At 45.6% G+C, this 18,948-nt stretch overlaps 1 protein-coding gene across 2 annotated transcripts in view; it reads right to left on the bottom strand.

The window, feature by feature from the left end:
* Nucleotides 1–4,223, bottom strand: part of CCDC187 (coiled-coil domain containing 187) — a 75,018-nt gene extending 70,795 nt beyond the window's left edge. For both annotated transcript variants that reach the window (XM_075060476.1, XM_075060475.1), the window contains exons 1-3: nt 4,173–4,223; nt 3,381–3,465; nt 2,505–2,548 (exon numbers count right to left, since the gene is read on the bottom strand). In XM_075060476.1, the coding sequence (XP_074916577.1) occupies nt 2,505–2,548; nt 3,381–3,435 (99 nt within the window). In that variant the 5' untranslated portion in view covers nt 3,436–3,465; nt 4,173–4,223. The remainder of the gene's footprint in view (nt 1–2,504; nt 2,549–3,380; nt 3,466–4,172) is intronic.
* Between the last annotated feature and the right edge of the window lie 14,725 nt (nt 4,224–18,948).

Here is an 18,948-nt window from a genome sequence, read left to right as displayed (position 1 = left end):
TCTAGGCATGTTACTTCTGGTATTTTCTACAGTTGGAAGGAATGCAGTTGACTGGAAAGATAAGAGGCAGAAACACCTCTCTCCATTATCTATACTGATAGGCCTTAAAGCTAATGTTAAAATTATCTAACACGTAGGTTAAGGAAAGAGTGTGTCTACATCTGGGTATAATGCTAAACCCAGTTCTAATCCGGTTTTTGAATGTGTGAATCAGGAATAGCGCTATGGCAGCCAACAGAGTAAACACACCAATGGCCTGATGAAATGCATCCTAGAATACTCAAGGAGCTAATAGAGGAAGTAACTGAGCCTCTAGCTATTATCTTTGGAAAGTCATGGGAGACGGGATTGATTCCAGAAGACTGGAAAAGGCCAAATATAGTGCCCATCTACAAAAAGAGAAATAAAAACAACCCAGGAAACTACAGACCAGTTAGTTTAACTTCTGCGCCAAGGAAGATAATGGAGCAACTAATTAAGGAAATCATCTGCAAACAGTTGGAAGGTGGTAAGGTGATAGGGAATAGCCAGCATGGATTTGTAAAGAACAAATCATGTCAAACCAATCTGATAGCTTTCTTTGATAGGATAACGAGTTCTGTGGATAAGGGAGAAGCAGAGGATGTGGTATACCTAGACTTTGGTAAGGCATTTGATAGGGTCTCGCATGAGATTCTTATCAATAAACTGGACAAATACAACTTAGATGGGGCTACTATAAGGTGGGTGGATAACTGGCTGGATAACCGTACTCAGAGAGTAGTTATTAATGGCTACCAATCCTGCTGGAAAGGTATAACAAGTGGGGTTCCGCAGGGGTCTGTTGCGGGACCGGCTCTGTTCAATATCTTCCTCAACGATGTAGATATTGGCATAGAAAGTATGCATATTAAGTTTGCAGATGATACCAAACTGAGAGGGATTGCAACTGCTTTGGAGGGTAGGGTCATAATTCAAAATGATCTGGACAAATTGGAGAAATGGTCCGAGCTAAACAGGATAAAGTTTAATAAAGACAAATGCAAAGTGCTCCACTTAGGGAGGAACAATCAGTTTCACTCATACAGAATGGGAAGAGACTGTCTAGGAAGGGCTCTAGGGGTTATAATGGACCATAAGCTAAATATGAGTCAACAGTGTGATGCTGTTGCAAAAAAAGCAAACGTGATTCTGGGATGCATTAACAGGTGTGTTGTGAGCGAGACACGAGAAGTCATTCTTCCACTGTGCTCTGCACTGGTTAGGTCTCAGCTGGAATATTGTGTCCAGTTCTGGGCACCACGTTTCAAGAAAGATGTGGAGAAATTGGAGAGGGTCCAGAGAGGAGCAACAAGAATGATTAAAGGTCTAGAGAACATGACCTAAGAAGAAAGGCTGAAAGAATTGGGTTTGTTTAGTTTGGAAAAGAAAAGACTGAGAGGGGACATGATAAAAGTTTTCAGGTATCTAAAAAGATGTCATCAGGAGGAGGGAAAAACTTGTTCACCTTAGCCTCTAAGGATAAAACAAGAAGCAATGGGCTTAAACTGCAGCAAGGGAGGTTAAGGTTGGACATTAGGGAAAAGTTCCTAACTGTCAGGGTGGTTAAACACTGAAATAAACTGCCTAGGGAAGCTGTAGAAGCTCCATCTCTGGAGATATTTAAGAGTAGGTTAGATAAATGTCTATCAGGGATGGTCTATACAGTATTTGATCCTGCCATGAGGGCAGGAGACTGGACTCGATGACCTCTCGAGGTCCCTTCCAGCCCTAGAATCTATGATACCAGTGATCCTGCAAACGTGTATCCAGATGCATAACTTTACCCAGGTGAGAGTAGTCTCAGAGAAGTCAGCTTTCAGAGGGGTAGTCATGTTAGTCTGTATCAGCATCTGATGAAGTGGTTTCTAGCCCACAAAAGCTTAGGCCCAAATAAATTTGTTAGTCTCTAAGGTGCCACAAGGACTCCTCATTGTTTTTTCAGAGAAGTCAATGGCACTAGAGATAAACATATGCAGAAGTGTGTGCAGGATCTGGGCCTAACCTATTAATATCATACTTCACTATTGCCAGAGACGAGTCAGGTTGCCAAACCTCCAGGATTGCCTTGGAGTCTCCAGGAATTAAAGATTAATCTTTAATTAAAGAGTATGTCATGTGATGAAACCTCCAGGAATACATCCAACCAAAACTGGCAACCCTAGCAGGCAACCTGTACCTGCCGATAGTGCGGGAGCAGAGTGAGGACAGCGGCTTCAGCAGATGTTACTGAGCATGCTCAGGACATACCAAGCAGCAATTCGGGAGGCGGGGGGCACATGACCCATATGCATGCACTCACTCTCCCCCACACATCACCTCTGATTATTACCATAATAGCAAAAGAGGACAGAGCTGGAGATATAGGGCGAAAGCCCAGCCTCAGTGAAGTCAGTGGCGTCAGGATTTCAGCCATCATTTAGGCAAAACTTCCTGTAACCAGAGGCACTTTCCTTAAGAGTCAGAGTGCTACAAACCTCACTTACCACTTCTTTGGCTTTGTGAAGACTCTTCCATGCCAAGGCCACATCTGGGGAAAGAATAAAGATGCCAGTGATGTGACAGCACACAGAAACACCCCCCCTTAAAAGAGCTTGTCTCCTCTCACGTACAGTTTATGATTGACTGTTGCATCTGTAGAATTCTTGGATCACTGAATTGTGTCCTCGGTGCATATAGGATAATGGTAGCTGCTGGGTTATTTATTTTATTTCTTTTAAACATACTTTAGTTCAGTTGAGCTGACACTCAGTGGGTCAGCTTGTGAAATGCTTACTCAGCAAGACTTCCACCCATGTCAATGGGGAATTTTGGGCTGTGTAAAAACTGAGCTGAGTTTGACACCCTTATTCCTGTTGGGTTGAATTTAACTTTAATGCCCACTGGGCTACCTGAGTGAAAGCAGATTTGCAAGATCAGGCCTTGCATCCAATTACTAAAAAAGTAAATCAATTAAAAAAACAACAATTCTGTGCTGAAGTAAGGTCAACATTCTACCCCTTCCCTTCCAACCACACACACTTGGGATTGACTTTGACTAGTTACATCAAGGTAAAAACTTCAGTGCCTTGACTCCACTAGGATTTTACACTGGAATACCGATCTCAGTATAAAAACACACCTATCTTTTGCAGTGAAGACACAACCCCAATGGAGAGGGCAAAACAATAAGAAGGATTTTAAAACAGATTTCTTAAATCACTTTTTATGTCACCCAATCTCTGTCTTTATCTAGTAAATATTTAGTCATGGTAACTAAACATCACAGGCTTCTTTTAAATACAAATCTTTGGTTTAAAAAAAAATAGACCTATCTTTCACTGTTACCCTATACAGGCACTGGAAATTCATAAGCCAATTACCTGCTAGTGGGGTTGATTCTTCGGCTGCAACTCTGCAGTCCACTTTTAAAGCCATGCTGCAAGTTTGATTAGCTGGGGTCCACCTCTGGAATATTCACAAGACCATGCTAGTCATTGATGACAATTGATAACGTTTCTATGCTTTGGATATGCTAAAAAAAATTTTCCCTTGTTTACAATTGCTGACCATCAGTAACAACACTTAGTATTTAAAGAACACATTGAAGACCTCTGCGGTGTTTACAAACAATGACTGTTTTGATTAATCCTCTCAATGCTTTGTGAGGGATGCAAATGCCCCCATTTCACAGATGGGATAGCTAAGGTACAGAGGGTAAATTACTCCGGATACCATGGATGGTCAGTGGCAGGGCTAGGATTAGAAACCAGATGTCCCATTTATTTGCTTTAGTCACTAGATTATGCCACCATTCCAAAGCAATGGCGCTAAGGGACTTAACTCCCCCCTCAGATATACCCAACCAGTCCCCAGGTAACCAGCCTGATACTTTACTTGCCTATAGTAACATCACTCATGCTTCTAACAGCACTGTGGCCAGTGGGATCTTTGTGGTTCTTTCCTCAGGAGCTGCCCCGAGATTACATCCCAAATGCACCATTTCCCTCCAGCCATTCACTTAAGTACTTTGGAGATTGTTCCTCATCTCTCCAGACTGATTAAGCTCAGCATCCCATTCCTAGAAGGCTTGGGAGAAAAAGCCCCCGAAAAGCATCCCAGTCTTCTCTTTTCCAGCTGCTTCCCCCTGCCTGTCCCCTAGCTACAGAGCTAACCTGCTGCCATTCCGCCTGCACCCAGCCAGCCACTTGGAGTGTAAAGCTGAAAGGAAAGGTAAACTTGAGAAATGAAATCCAAGTCCCACCCCCAGTCCCTTCTATGTGGGCGCCACAAGGGGCGGGAGAGACAGAGCAGCAGGATCCCAGTGCACACACCTTTGTTTGAACTCTTTGGTGGGTGGACAGAAGTGACAGCACAATGCAAGGCTGCTAGGGTGCTACAAGAGAACAAACAGCAACGGGATTCATTGACTACAGAGCAGCCTGAATGCAGATCTCAGCTTGTAAATATGTGGCAGGGTGCCAAGGGCTTTTCTTTAAAAGTCGTTATCCACCCACAAAGACCGGCACCCTGCTGGGGTGCTGAGCGCCCAGCCCCTGCACACTGCTCTGGGTGAGGGGCAATCGTTGAAAGATTCTACTCAGAGTAGTTACCAATGGTTTGCTGTCAAATTGCATCTAGTGGGGTCCCGCTGGGGGTCAGTCCTGGGTCTGCTACTAGTCAATATGTTCATTCATGACTTTGATACTGGAATGGAGAATACACATATCAAATCTGCATATGCCACCAAGCTGGGAGGAGTTGCAAACACTTTGGGGGATTCAGTTAGAATTCAAAACAACCTTCATAAATTCTCCATTTGTCTGAATTCAGCAAGATGAAATTCAATAAAGTGCAAAGTACTATGCTTAGGAAGGAACAATCAAACGCACACCTACAAAACAGGGAATAACTGGTGAGGCAGTAGTACCGCTGAGAAGGATCTGGGGATGATAGTGGATCACAAACTTAATATGAGTCAAAAATGTGATGCAGTTGCAAAAAAGTCTGATGTCATTCTGGGATGTGCTAGCAGGAGTGTTGTACGTAAGACATTGGAGGTAACTGTCCCACTCCGCTCGGCACTGGTGAGGCCTCAGCTGGCGTATTGGAATGCTGTAGAATCCTCATCATAGGAGGCTGGTTGGACAAACCCCTGTCAGGGATGGTGTAGGTTTACTTGGCCCTGCCTCAGACTTCTCAACATCCTGGAATTCGGGGCCCAAGATGGGCAGCAGGCCTGGAGCTTTCAGACTGACAGAGAATATCGCATTAGAGCTGGGGGGTGGTCTTAGGGGGCTTCAGAATAACAAACCCCACAGCCTTGGCCCAGAGGACTTCAGGGTAATGGAGAATGCCGTTGCTATGAGAAAGTGGCTGCAAAAATATCATTGCCCACTCTCAGGAGGTGCATCTGATTTCAGTTGCTTCAGTCCTCACACTCAGCCTGGAGGATTTGCCCAAGCACCGGCTGAGATGAGTCACGCGCACACAGAAATCCTTGTTGTAACGGAACGAGTCCCCATCTCAAATCAAGTCTCCTCCTGTGCTTCTTTTTATGTGCATGTCTCAACTCTGATCTCTTCCTTGGTGACAAGAATGAGAGGGTTTGTCACAACAAACCAGGAGAGTTGGCACTGCTGAGCCTTGTGAGGTTTGATGTCTAACTTTAAATCCCAGCTCCTGGAGAAACATGGAGTAAGAATCTCAGCTTTTATGTAGAAAAAAACAGTCAGTTTCTAGCCCAAATGGCTACTGAGGCATGAGTGCCCCCTAAAGACACAGAAATTAGAAGGCAAAGAGACCCCCAAATTTATTTATCATGATTTTTAAGCCAATGTCATGATTTTGGGGGGGCCTGGCACGAACGCTTGCCACTGGGAGTACTCAGCTTTTGGGGGACTGTCTGATCTGTCTTTAAAAAGCATTTCAGACCAAAAGAACGGAATAGCCATTTTTCGGCAAACAGCAGATGGCGCACTCAGCCTGCAGAAAGAAAGGTGAGAGAACGGCTTAGTGCAGGGGTCAGCAACCTTTCAGAAGCCCTGTGCCAAGTCTTCATTTATTCACTCTAATGTAAGGTTTCGCGTGCCAGTCATACATTTTAACGTTTTTAGAAGGTCTCTTTCTAGAAGTCTATAATATATAACTAAACTATTGTTGTATGTAAAGTAAATAAGGTTTTTAAAATGTTTAAGAAGCTTCATTTAAAACTAAATTAAAATGCACAGCCCCCCGAACCAGTGGCCAGGATCCAGGCAGTGTGAGTGCCGCTGAAAATCAGCTCGCATGTTGCCTTTGGCACCCGTGCCATAGGTTGCCTACCCCTGGCTTAGGGGCTGATCAGTTCTTCAGTCTTCACTGTGAGCTCCAGGTTGCTGGCTGGATTTGGATTGTCTAGTCCCAGATTTAAAAACCTGTAGCTGGGAGCTCTTAACTCATTCCCTTGGTGTAATGCTCCATCCCTACACACACATTCTTGCTCATTTTACTACCATGATGCGAATTTAGTGCTCAGGAAAGGCATTGACCTGTCTGAATCCTGGGAAGCGGGAAGGGGGAGTCCCCCAGAACAATAAAATTCTGCTCCCTCAGATGGGCGAGTGGCTACAGAACCCAGAATGTAAGTGATTACAGGGGACAAAAAATGGAACACAGGGATGGGACGTGCAGGTCAAAGGGTTAAAACAAGAAATCCCAGGGAGACCCTGAACAGACAACCCTGGAAAATGCCCCTTGCCCTGAGAAAGAGATGAGGAAATCAAAGAGGAACTCTGCCCAGATGCATGTATGGATGAAGGAGCAGGGAAAGTTGTAGAGAACATCCCTGTCCAATGTCTTCCTCCTGGACTGAAGGATGTGCCAGGAGAGCACAGGAGAATAGAGTTCTCTAGCTAGGCACAGGCCAGGTACTGAATGGGCACTAATAGTGCCCCCTTGCACTGCTCCTACCCCTCCTTCCCCCAGTGTATCCCCTCTGCTCTGAAGAGAGGACGGTTCACTTCTGCCTGTCCTCTGAGACTGTCACTGGGGGGGCGCCCATTGGTTATGACTGGTTTGCAGTAGGGATTCCCAGGCATTGGACTGAGATGCAGCCACTCGTTTCGCAGCACCTCAGAAGGTTCTGACCAGAGAGGTATAAGCACTTCACAGTGAATAACTCATCTGCTGAGTTCATTCTCTTTCTATCTGCAAACTGTACACAAGTGACAGCTTCAGACTTTTCTGGGGTTAATTTGTTTGATGTTATTTGTCCAGTTCTTTCCATGTCTAATTCTTGGATCTGCAGATGGCTAGCCAGCAGTTTCTTGAGAGTCGCTGATATCTGAGCTGTGTGTTTGTTAATTTTGAGGATGGCTCTTGATGTGTATCACAGTGTAGCACTTATAGGCTCCATTTCCCGTTGTGTTAGACACTGTACACACGTGGTCCCCAGCCAGAAGATTTTACATTCTAAGTGTGACAAGACACAACAGATGGTTCCAACAAGTTGACAGGGGAGCTCAATTCCAGTTGGGGATGATTGGACTCAGATCATCTGGCAATGTTTCTGTTTCTTGACTGGATGAGTTTTAGACTCTGGTTTCCTGTGGAATTCTTGCATCTATGAATCTGAAATTTGCTTCCCACAAATACCCTCTAATATAGGTTAAAACGTGTGCTGTTTCCATGGGTGTTCCAGCCAGTAAATCCATTGGCTCAAATACACACGGAAAGCAAAGACAAAGCCGTGCAAATATAACAGAAGTGAACTGATTTCTATAATTAACCAAACATGGATGGAAAAAGTCTTCTGACCACTGCAGCAATGACTACCAACAGCTGCCATTTTGGGGTGGAATTCAACGAGTGACCTGCAAATAAGACACTTTGTAACCCATTCTTTGTCCCACAGTGACTGCTCTCCAGGGCAGGCTGAGATACTCTTTCTTCAGCTTCAGATTTACATTGAGCCTGATTCTTGCCTCTGTTTTATTTCCTCTGGTTTTTTTCCCTGTTGGAAAGTGCTGTCAGATGTGTTTAAATGGCCGGTGCCAGCACTGTAGAACTCAATATTATTGAAAAGTCCATACAGTGTAGGGCGAGATACTGACACAAACAACATCCTTTCACGTATGTGGATTCCTTTGGTCTGTACAAAAGTTGGTTTGAAAAGCGAGTATCAACCCTTCCCCCAATTTAATAAACATCTTTTCAGCCTAGGTTCAAATGTTTCAACTATTTTAGCATTTGGAGCCTAACTCAGCTAGGAATTCCTGAGCTGCAGATCACAGCAGCAGTAATCACCATTTCAAGTAGCTCCAAACCCACATTTTGGCCTGATTAAGATGTTCCAGTGCTAAGATGCAAAGCTGGGCCAAGAATGGAGCCACAGCCACTCAGGGATGTAAGTGATAAGAGTCTTAAATTCAATCTCGTAATTCACAGAAAGCCATTTGTAATAATGGGTCTGAGCACTGGGAAGGGAGAAGGAACCAGCAGTGGGAAACCTTGTGGTTGAAATAGGGCTTTGGTTGAAAACATCCAAATCTTGGCAATCTTACAAGAGTGTGGGGAAAGTCTCATGTTCCTCTGCAGTCATCTGTTCAATTGCACCTCAAGCCATTGCTCAAAACGGCAGCCTTGGATATACATGTCATGCCATGCTGTGCCTTCAGCTGCTCCCGTATAATCCTACTGAAGGGGCTAGGGTTGGACAGGTGTCAAATTTGGCTCCCATCTCTCTGGGCACCGCTAAGCCTCAGCAGACTGGATGTGCAGAGGAAAGCCAGGAGATTGGCCACTTGCCCAGCGTGTTGTGCTACACATGGCAGAGTGTTAGACCACAAATCTGTCAAGATGTGAGGCAGTGGCACCTGACGCTGGGCCAAATCCTGCCTGTAGTAGCATGTGCGTAACACCCACGTCGGTGAGCCAGATTCTGCTCTGCCATGCAGAAGCACAGCCATTCAAGTGAACGCACTTCAGATCTGCACCAACAAGATGCAGAGGAGAATTTGCCTCACTGACTTCAATAGGCGTTGCTCACATGTCGTCCAGGGCAGAATTTGGCCCATTGTGCTTTAGAACATCCAGCACTATGCTGCACCAGCCATCAAAGGCCAAATTCCCCCCTAACACTCAGTGCAGCACCTATTGATTTCAATGCCACTGGCCTGGAGTGTTGGGGGGTGGGGAATGGGAAGGAGGGCATAAAGCAGAGAATAGCCATTTTAAGGCCTTCCAAGAAAGATCACTACAAGTGTTTTGCAGCTATGGACCTGCTGAGAGATTTGCAGGATACCACACTCAATGGCATTAGCCCACAAAATGAATGTTGCAATATTCTGAATCCAAATGAGCAATTCAGCAGCTCTTGCTAGCTACCATTTCAGTCAGTGCCTGCGTAGTCTTTTCCTTTCTGCAGAATGTGAAGGTCTGAGAGGAATGGCTGGACTCAGGAGATCTGGGTTCTAGCCCCAGCTCTGTCACAGACTCCCTGTGAGACCTTGGGCTAGTCACTTAATCTCTCCATGCCTCCATTCCTCATCTGTGAAATGAAGAGGGTTATCCTTCATCTGTCTTCACTATTTAGACTATAAGCTCATCATGGCATTGAGCATCACTGGCCCTTACTTTGGGTATGAGCTGGCCCTAGCACAATAGAAAATTGACCTAGGTATTCCTGTAATATTTCTATAACTCAATGATCTTTGAGTTGCATTACAGCTAAATATCTGTGAGGCAGTGTCTTCTGAGCGTGGAGGGTTTATCTGAGTTTGTTCAAACTGCAGGCTTGGCTCTCTCTTTGTTTTCTCTTAGAGTATGTTGCCACTAATGGGGAAATGAAACCAGGGCTGCCTGGGGGGATGAGGGGGCAAGTAGGGCAATTTGCCCCAGGCCCCGGGCCCTGCAGGGGGCCTCACGAGAATCTAGTATTCTATAGTATTGCAACTTTTTTTTTATGGAAGGGGCCCCCCCAAATTGCTTTTCCCCAGGCCCCCGAATCCTTTAGGTGGCCCTGAATGAAACCACAGTGCATGATCAAATTCAGGGGATGTGCATGTATGTGAACCAAAGGGGAAAGTTGTCCTAAGCCTGTGTGATTGGAAGCAACTGATTTCCATAGTTCTAGTGATAAATTCCAGGGATCATAAGCAGAGATGGCAGCAGAATATGCAACTTGCAGCTCTGTTGCTCCTTCAGGCTACTGCACGTGGATAAAACTCTCCACTCTCTCCTTTCGGTTGGTCTATTGCTCTGGGTGCTTAGTTTTGGGAGCTCCTCAGGGGGAAATATGTGCAGGAAAAAGAATAAATAAATGCTCCTTGTTTATTGTTCTGGAGGATTTGGAGAAGCAATTTACATCAGAAGCCCATTTTTCACAGCAGTTCCTAGTTAGCCAACAATCAAAGCACAGATCCAGGCTTTAATTGCAAACTGGATGTGACATGAATTTTGCGATAAACATCTGGAGGGAAAAGAGAGCGGACTAACAATGAAGTGTGCCACTCTGAAGCCTGACAACCAAGGGCCTGATCCTGCACCCATTGAAATCAATGGCAGAACTCCACTTGAGCTCAATAGGGGCACGGATCACTCCATTGAATAAACTGAGATCTGGGCTTGATCCTGCGAAGTGTCAAGTTCAGAGTCCTACTGACTTCGCTGCTGTATCCCCTAAGCATTCCTTGAGCTAAGAGCTGTGTGCTGAATCCTGCAAATGCAGAGGTGATAGTTGCTTGTTATTTAACGCAAAGCTGAAAAGATTGTTAGGTTACCACTGTCCAGCCTGGAGTCTGTGCAAGGACCCATTGAAATGAATAGCAATGCAGCCATCGGATGAAAGTCCTATGTGGCTGTCTGTTTGCACTGACTTCATTTGGGAATGCCTGTAAATTGAAGCCTATATTTTCTGCTTGGTGCTCTACATCAATGAGAATTATGTACATCAAGAGGGAAACAGACCTTTAACCCTCCACATTTTATGTTAAGTGCCAAATAAAATATGGGAAAGGGCAAAGTATCATTTATATATCCTAAAAAAAATAAGCCATTCAGTTATTGCTACAGCAATGGAGAGAGGAGGTAGAAATTAGCTATTCATGGACTGCTTATTTGGGTTTTTTTCTATCAGTAAGGGGATATGTGAACAGAATCTTAACTGGAGGACCCAGGGACTAGCTGCCTATGGTGTTAAATCAAACGTGGGGGAGAGAATGTAGTATCCATGGTAACTGGCTATAGTAAACGTGGTTCTTCATCTATATTAGAGGATTTATAGCAGCAGAGCTGGGACCAGGCGATTTAAATGGAGGATCTCCAGGTAAAACAGCACGTCTCATTGTAATAACCAAAACATCTCAATTGCCTGTAAAATGAAAAAGCTGGAGGGGATGTGATAGCGTGGTCCTGTGGCTTATGAGCCTCATTCAAAACCCACTGAAGTCAGTGTAAAGACTCCCATTGGCTTTGGATGAGGTTCTGTATGTGCCATTTTGCAGCAGAAGGGAACAACCCAGTGCAATGTGGACCAGCTGAGCCCAGCAAACACAGAGGGGAGAGTAGGTGTATGGCCGACTTGGCTTGTTGGCCAAGACCCTCAGATGGCCAAAGCTGCCCCACATGAACACCTGACAGTTAGGACTCTGTGGTCCAGGGGAAGGTCGGAGCTGAAGAAGAGCCCCTCTAAGAAGTACTGTCCCCTGGCAGCAGCAGATTTTCTAGCAGGTGCTCTACTGGGAATCGATGGAGCAGCATTCCCCTGAGCTGCCTGCTTACTGGTCCCTCCCTCTCACCAGGATACATTTCACTTCCATAAATATACATATGAAAAACCCCCTAAAAATATTGGCTTACGTTTTCCAAACTCTCCAGCCATTTTGGGTGCCTCCAGTTCTGGGTGCCCAACCTGAGATACCATTGAGGGGTCTGACTTTCACAAGACGGGTGCCCTTTAAGGCATGCCAGATTGGGCACCAGGATAATCAGAGTCCCTTTTGAAAGCATACGCCCTAATACCGAAATGCACTAGCCCCAGAACGGAAGGAGACTATGCCATGAGTTGTGAGCAGCCCTTCTATAAGAAGGCTGGTATCCGATGAACCAAGACTGATTTACTGGCTTCAAAATCTTCCCTTTATTGACTTTTGAGCATAATGATCTATGGAGTGGCATGAGAGAGCGGCAACAATGTTATTTTTGTGATGCCGCGTCCATCCCCGTACATTACTGAGTGATAACACTGGGTTAACTCGCACCATGCCACACAGCACACACCACTCCAGTGGGCTCCCTTTGGAGTCAACAGTAAAAATTCTATTGACTCCCATGCAGCAGGGTCCTGCATGTTCCTTCGTTCCTGCAGAACTGTGCACATCAATGTAAGTCGCTTCTTTGTCTTTGTCATTTCCAGTAATTAGGCTCAAATTCTCTGACTCATTCCATAAGAAAGAAAATTCCTTTTGAGTTAGTGAATGACAGGTGCTAAAGACACCGGGCTTCTTGCACACCTCTGTCCCAAGGCAGGGCTGTGTTTTGCTTTGTACTGCTTCCTCCTAAACTATAATCATAAGCCAGGGAGGCCAATTCTCCAGCCAGTGCATCAAACAAAGCTCCCCACAGCTGTAGAATATTGATCCCTTTTTACAGTGATGATTTTATTTGCCAAAACAAAACAGTCCAACCTAAATCAAAACCAATCAACCAGGACCTGCTGCCTGGCCCCTCCCAAAGTCATGTTTCACAGCCCATCTCAACCCCTAGAAAAGGTATCTCCAGCCACGTTCCCCACTAGCTAGTGAGACGTATCCTCTCCCACATATTTTCTTCTGACCAGAGTCTCTTCTGGGAGTATGCCTCCTCTTTCTCCTAACTGGGATGCTTGCTGCTCTTTCATGTGAAGACTAGGAGGCCTCCAGGGCTATCACCTGATCTCTGGCCTGAAACCCATCACCTGGGAGGCAACTAATTACGTCTAAGTAGGTCTAAACCCATTCTCCATAAAGGACCAGCCTGACCTATGACAGCAATCCTCTTACTTGCATTCAGCAACAGAAATTGCAGATGCGGTAGTGAGAAGGAGCGCCATGTAAATACCTAGATAGACTGTAACCCTTAGACTGGCTGGAGTATTATGCCAAAGTACTGATACACAAGGACAAGTTCACCTCTAGGGTAAAATGACTTGAATCAGATATGATTGGACCCGTTCCTTGTTGGAGCTCCAGTATGGGGACTATGACAGACCAAAAGAGCAGAATCGCTTTTTATACCCTACTCATGAAGAACAACCCCTGTGGGTGTCCATTCTTTGCTCTTAAATACCGTCTGCCTGATTTCTCCTTGTTGTATTTGTTTTAGCCCTGATCTGAGCTAATGTTGCATGGTGAACTGTATGGTAAGCTAACATGAAGGATTGGTTCCTGCCCCATTACACTCCATCACCCTGGGTAGACCTAAACTTGCCACTGCTTGATTGCCATTATCTCCAAGGCTGCTAGGCAGATGCCTCCATTTAACCCAAGATTGTTTCTGACAGTGACTGCCTAACTGTGCACTTGTTTGGATTTTTTTTTCTCTTCAGATATTGATATAAAACAGCAAACACTTGCCTCATTATTCACCAAGTTACTCTCCATCTTGTTGAATGCAGGGGGGGATGCTAGATATTACACACCTACCAGCCTCCACTAGAAAATAAACACCATATAGGCTCGAGGGCCAAGTTCTCTGCAGATGTAAACTGCCATGGCTCCATTAAAGCAAACAATTACACCAGTTTACACTAGCAGACCATCTGACCCTATTGATTTGTGCCTCCTTCCAGCAAAGTCAATGGAAGTACTTCAGTGGGGGAAGGAATGAAGCAGGGGTGTTTCTGAGGACTATGCACTGGGGGGGGGTTACATGTTCTTTAGGGCTTGATCCTTCATCCGTTGAAGACAATGGGAGTGTTGCCATTGAGTGTGAGAGGTAAAGGGATGTGGGAGCAGACTCCAGAGCCATCTAACTGACAGTGCCAAAATGTAGGGTTCTAATGAAACACAAAGGCAGAAGGGAATGGGTTTCTAAAGATCCAGATGCATGCAAATGAAATGTGCTGCCCTCCTCTGTGCAAACAGGGCTGGAAAGGTCCCCGAATGCTGGTTTTGTGTTTCTATGACAACACCTTTTAGCAGCTCTCTATTGAAAGCCAAAAGCTGCATCCAGACCGTGGACATAGCAGTGCCGCAGAGCTGAGCTGCTACTTCAGTTCCATTTGTTTTTCCAGAGAAAGTTAGCAGTGGGGGTAGTAAAAGTGAATTAACACTGAGCTTTGTCACCCCTCAGTCCTTTCTTTCAGAGATGTCACTTTTTTTTTTCTGTTTCAAGAGGCCAGCGTAGGCTTCAGGCTACAGTCAACAAAGGATACAAGTGTTTGATCTCAAAAGACCACTTGAGCAGATGTTGATGTTAATTGTGGTTTTAGCTCTAACCTTGCATAGAACTCTGGACAAACCAAGAACAGTCAATATTTAGAGTACGTGTTACAGTAAAAACGTAACGGGCACAACATAAGCATCATACGAAGACTTGCCAACCCAGAAAAATCTAATCAATAAAATAGGAAGAGTGACTTCATTGATTCATAGATCTTGAGGCCAGAAGGGCCCATTGTGATGACCTTCCACTCTGAATTCCCGCATAGAATAGCCCAGAGAATCTCACCCCATCATTTCTGCTTTATGCCTGTTATGACTTCAAGTGATGGAAAATTCATTGTGTCCCTGTGTGAGTTATTCCAATGCTTAATTACCCTCACTGTTAAAAATGTGCACCTTATTTCTTGTCTAAATTTGTCTCGCTTCTGCTTCCAACCATTGGATCTCTCTATCCCTTTTTCTGCTAGATTAAAGAGCTGTTTACTATCAGAAATCTCATCCCAATACAGGTAACTGTAGACTATTATCAAGTCTCTTAACCTTCACTTGGATAAACTAAATAGATTGAACTTCTTAAGTCTCTCCCTATAAGGCATAGTTTCCAGACCTCCAACCATTCTTGTAGCTCTTTTCTGAACCCTTTCCAGTTTTTCAATGTCTTTTTTGAAGTGTGGACACCCAAACTGGATACAGTGTCCAGTAATGGTCTCACTAAGGCACCTCCCTATTCCTACTTAATGTTCCCACAGATCATGTTCGCTCCCTTCACTACAGCATTGCACTGATTTCTGTTCAGTTGATTATCTACCATTACACTTAAGCGTGTGTCTGTGCCGCACACTAAGCCTGGGTCCTGACTCACATTTGAGCCCAAGCCCCACTTCTGTCCACGCACAAATCAGTCTGACTCAGGTCAGCCAGAACTCAGGATGTCATCCTAGGATCTGCTAGGGGGGTGGGTAAGACCCAAGTCCTACTGTGATTCAGGTCCAAGCCTTGTCATTTTGCAGTATGGACACAGCTGAAGCCACAGACCTGAGTCAAAAGGTCTGCGTAGGGCCATATGGATGTGTTAGCCCGGCTGTGAGACCCAGCTCCAGCTACTGTAAACCCAGGTTTATGCTGCAACATGGCTTCTCAGTCCTGGGCTTGGAAACACCAAGTCCACAAGCTTGGGTCCCACAAACCCAGGTTCACAATGCAGTGTAGACATACCTAAGTCTTTCTCACTGTCACAGCATTTCAGGCAATTGTCTCCCATCTTCTGCATGTGACCTAAATTCTTTGTCTCTGGATGTCTGGTCAAAGCAGCCTTCTAGGCCCACAAGTAAGGCTGGGCCTAGGAAATTAATAGGACTCCCTCATCAGGCAGGATGATGCTAAAACTTGGGCTATATAAGCAATCGTTGGGCCGGGGGGGAGGTACTTTTGGGGTATTGCATTGGTATCTGAACTGAGTGGTGCTGAGTTTCCATGACTACAGGGAGATTGTGAACGTTCCTCTCAGGATCCAGTCCAGATCTGGCAACATGTGCATAGGCCTAATCAGCTAGATGAGCAGTCGGTCTGGAGGAGGAAGGAGTCCGGGTAGAGGAGGGGTTGGGACTTACATTGCTGTTGTGAAGACCAAGACTATAACAGGGTTCAAAAAAGAACTAGATAAGTTCCTGGAGGATAGGTCCATCAATGGCTATTAGCCAGGATGGGCAGGGATGGTGTCCCTTGCCTCTGTTTGCCAGAATCTGGGAATGGGCGACGGGATGGATCACTTGGTGATTACCTGTTCTGTTCATTCCCTCTGGGGCACCTGGCATTGGCCACTGTCGGAAGACATGATACTGGGCTAGATGGGCCTTTAGTCTGACCCAGTATGGCCATTATAATGTTCATGCTGGAGGCCTCCCAAATCCTAAGGCCATCCCGAATGACTGAGGTGCTTCATACAAACTGCCATGTTGTTCTAAGTGGAGGCATATCCTGTGGCAAGCAGCCTCTGAAATCCCTCCCCAGCCAGGCAGTGCCATAGCAAGCAGGGCCTCTCCTTTAGTCACAAGGATGCTGGATTGCCTCATCCCTGATTGCCACAGCTGTCTGCTTATCACTGTTTAATGAGAGCTAATCTAGAGTGGCTGTAAAAAACACAGCACAAGCAACTGCCATGGCTGGGCAGCTCCAAATGCTGGAGCTGATCAGCCTTACATCATCAACGCTGGGCTAAGATGCAGTGACCCGATTGAGCTGTAGTGCAGAGTTCCCAGCCAGCCAGGCTCGGGCGAGGAGGATGCCAGTGTGACAGGCACCTGAGAGAAAGAATTTCCTTCCCTTTCTCTCTGCAGTTTGCAACTGAACATCAAGGCTTGGCTCTCTGACAGGCAAGCCGGCATCACAGGCTTGGCTTTATGGACAGCAGCTGCGGATGGAGTTAGCACAGAAAAGTCCAGCTCACTCTCTGCTGACCTGCACCTGGGATACACCCAGCCACCAGGCAGGCCTTCTCTCTCTTGCCAGTTGTTCTGGAGTGGGGGAAGGCTCAGAGACTGGAGCTGAGCAAGCTTCCTATCCGAAACCATAAAACCTTCCTGGGTCGGTGACTGTGAACAGTGTCTTCAACTCCTCTGCAGGGCTGCGAACCTTGTTAGCCAACCCAGAGAGCAGACCTCTGGCTCAGGGTTGGGGGGAAAAGAAAACATGTGCCCCTGAGCCTGGGGGAGGGCTAGGCAGAAAGTAACAGGGAGAAAGGAGCAAATGAAAGCAAAGCAATTGGACGGGGTCCTTTTTTAAGGATGTGGATTAAGGGGATGCTGGGCCCCAAGAATAACCTCATTAGAGGAGCCTAAGCCGGCCCTGGAAATAGTGGCACAGAACCATTCGTGCAATACTCATGTAGAGCCTGCAAATGTAGAGAATGGGTGTACGTTCAGGGGCTTTTACTGTTTATGTAGATTCCAGCCCAGTCTGAGAGTCATGAGAGGCAGACAAGATGTGCCTCTGGGCAAGGATGGGAGGAAGAGAATTAATGAAAAGGAAATGCAAGGAGGTCAGAGGAGCTGGAAATAGAAAACATACAGAACCAGAAGGGGCAAATCCTGAGCTGCTGCAAGTCCTATTGAAGCCCAAGGCTGTTCCAGATGCTCAGTGCTGCTCAGGATCGGGCCCCACAGGGAGGCTTTTGCTCCTCAGCTGTTATAGGCGTGCTCCGGGCCATGCTGCACAGGGTTGAATTATTCAGAGAATCTCATTATTGAGATTTACTCTGGAGCCCCTGGGCTCCAGGTGCTTTTAAAAGAGATGATCCACTCCAGCAAAGCAGCTTTTTACTCCCATATGATCCTTTTTATTTCTAATATGACTAATCTTTCTGGTTCAGTGAGAGGTTGTTTGCAGGTTATAGTAACCTTTTTCTTCCTACTTAGGAGGGGAAATAACAGCTTCTCTCCAGCTCCCACCACCTAGAAGGAGGAGTTTATTGCCTTGCGACTGGAATCAGCTGAAACAAGTCTGTGAAAGCCTTTGAAGACAATCCGCTCTTCAGGTTCCTGAGCAAAGCTTGGTAGGGTGGGAGCAAGAACGAGTGTTTCTTAAAGGTTAGATGGGCAAAGCGCTATGAGATTACCTAGGCCAAGGGAGGATTTCCTCCCCATGATACGCTGTTGAATCTAGTCCCTCTTAATATGTTGGTTTAAATAAATTTGAGTGGTTAGCAGCTCCCGGTCCCCTCTGAGTTTCCAGCATGGCCCCAGGTGGTTGCAAGGAAACTGATTTTGCAGCTCTCATATAATTATCTTTTATAAAAATCCCAAAGCAAAGAGAGCTCTCCTGGGTCAGACAGACTGTGTGTGGCACAGAGTGAGAGGCCTGCGGCTGCCCTCCACAGCCTCTGGGAAGCCTTTCTTTTCTCTTGCATCAAAGCACCCTACAGTCTTACCACCGCTCACAGCTCAGTAACAGACCTAGCACTTCTAGCCATTAACTAATGCTCCCTCCGTCTGCCAACCAAGACTGAGCTGTTATGTAAATTGCCTGGTGCCTCTGAGTCGTTTGATGTGACAGCTCTGGATTAGAATTCAGGGTGATCTAGATATGAATTCTGTGCTCAGAACATTCTTGTTGATCCCGTTAATTCACGGTCTGTTAATGTTGGTCTTAATTTTTTAAAGTATTTTTGTGGTTCACACCTAAAAGCAACATGCAAAGGTCTGACTACCCAGAACGTGCTCACACCCACTCCTTACTACCCAGTTCTTTTGCATTTCTTTTTTTCTCCCTTTTTCTCACTTACCTCTAATCACTTTTTGCCTTACTCTTGTCAGCATTTTTTGCTTGGTTTGCCTCTCTCTGACTCTTTTAAATGATTTTTTTTAAAGAACAATTGGGACATGCTATTTTACCAGGGGCTGTACCCCAGCTGTGGGGGGCTTTTGGAATACTTCAGTTTAAAAAAAAATCAAGTGTACAGTGTCTCTAACTATGGAGTGAAGAGTAGCAATTATGAGTTGCAAACTCAGCAGTGATTTTAGCCTGAGTGTGTCAGAGCTTTTGAAGTCTGAAT

Source organism: Chelonoidis abingdonii, chromosome 24, assembly GCF_003597395.2.
Source record: "Chelonoidis abingdonii isolate Lonesome George chromosome 24, CheloAbing_2.0, whole genome shotgun sequence".
In the NCBI taxonomy this organism is placed as follows: domain Eukaryota; kingdom Metazoa; phylum Chordata; order Testudines; family Testudinidae; genus Chelonoidis; species Chelonoidis abingdonii.
The sequence above is the reverse complement of the archived record's forward strand: the minus strand, read 5'-3'. Positions and strand labels throughout refer to the sequence as shown.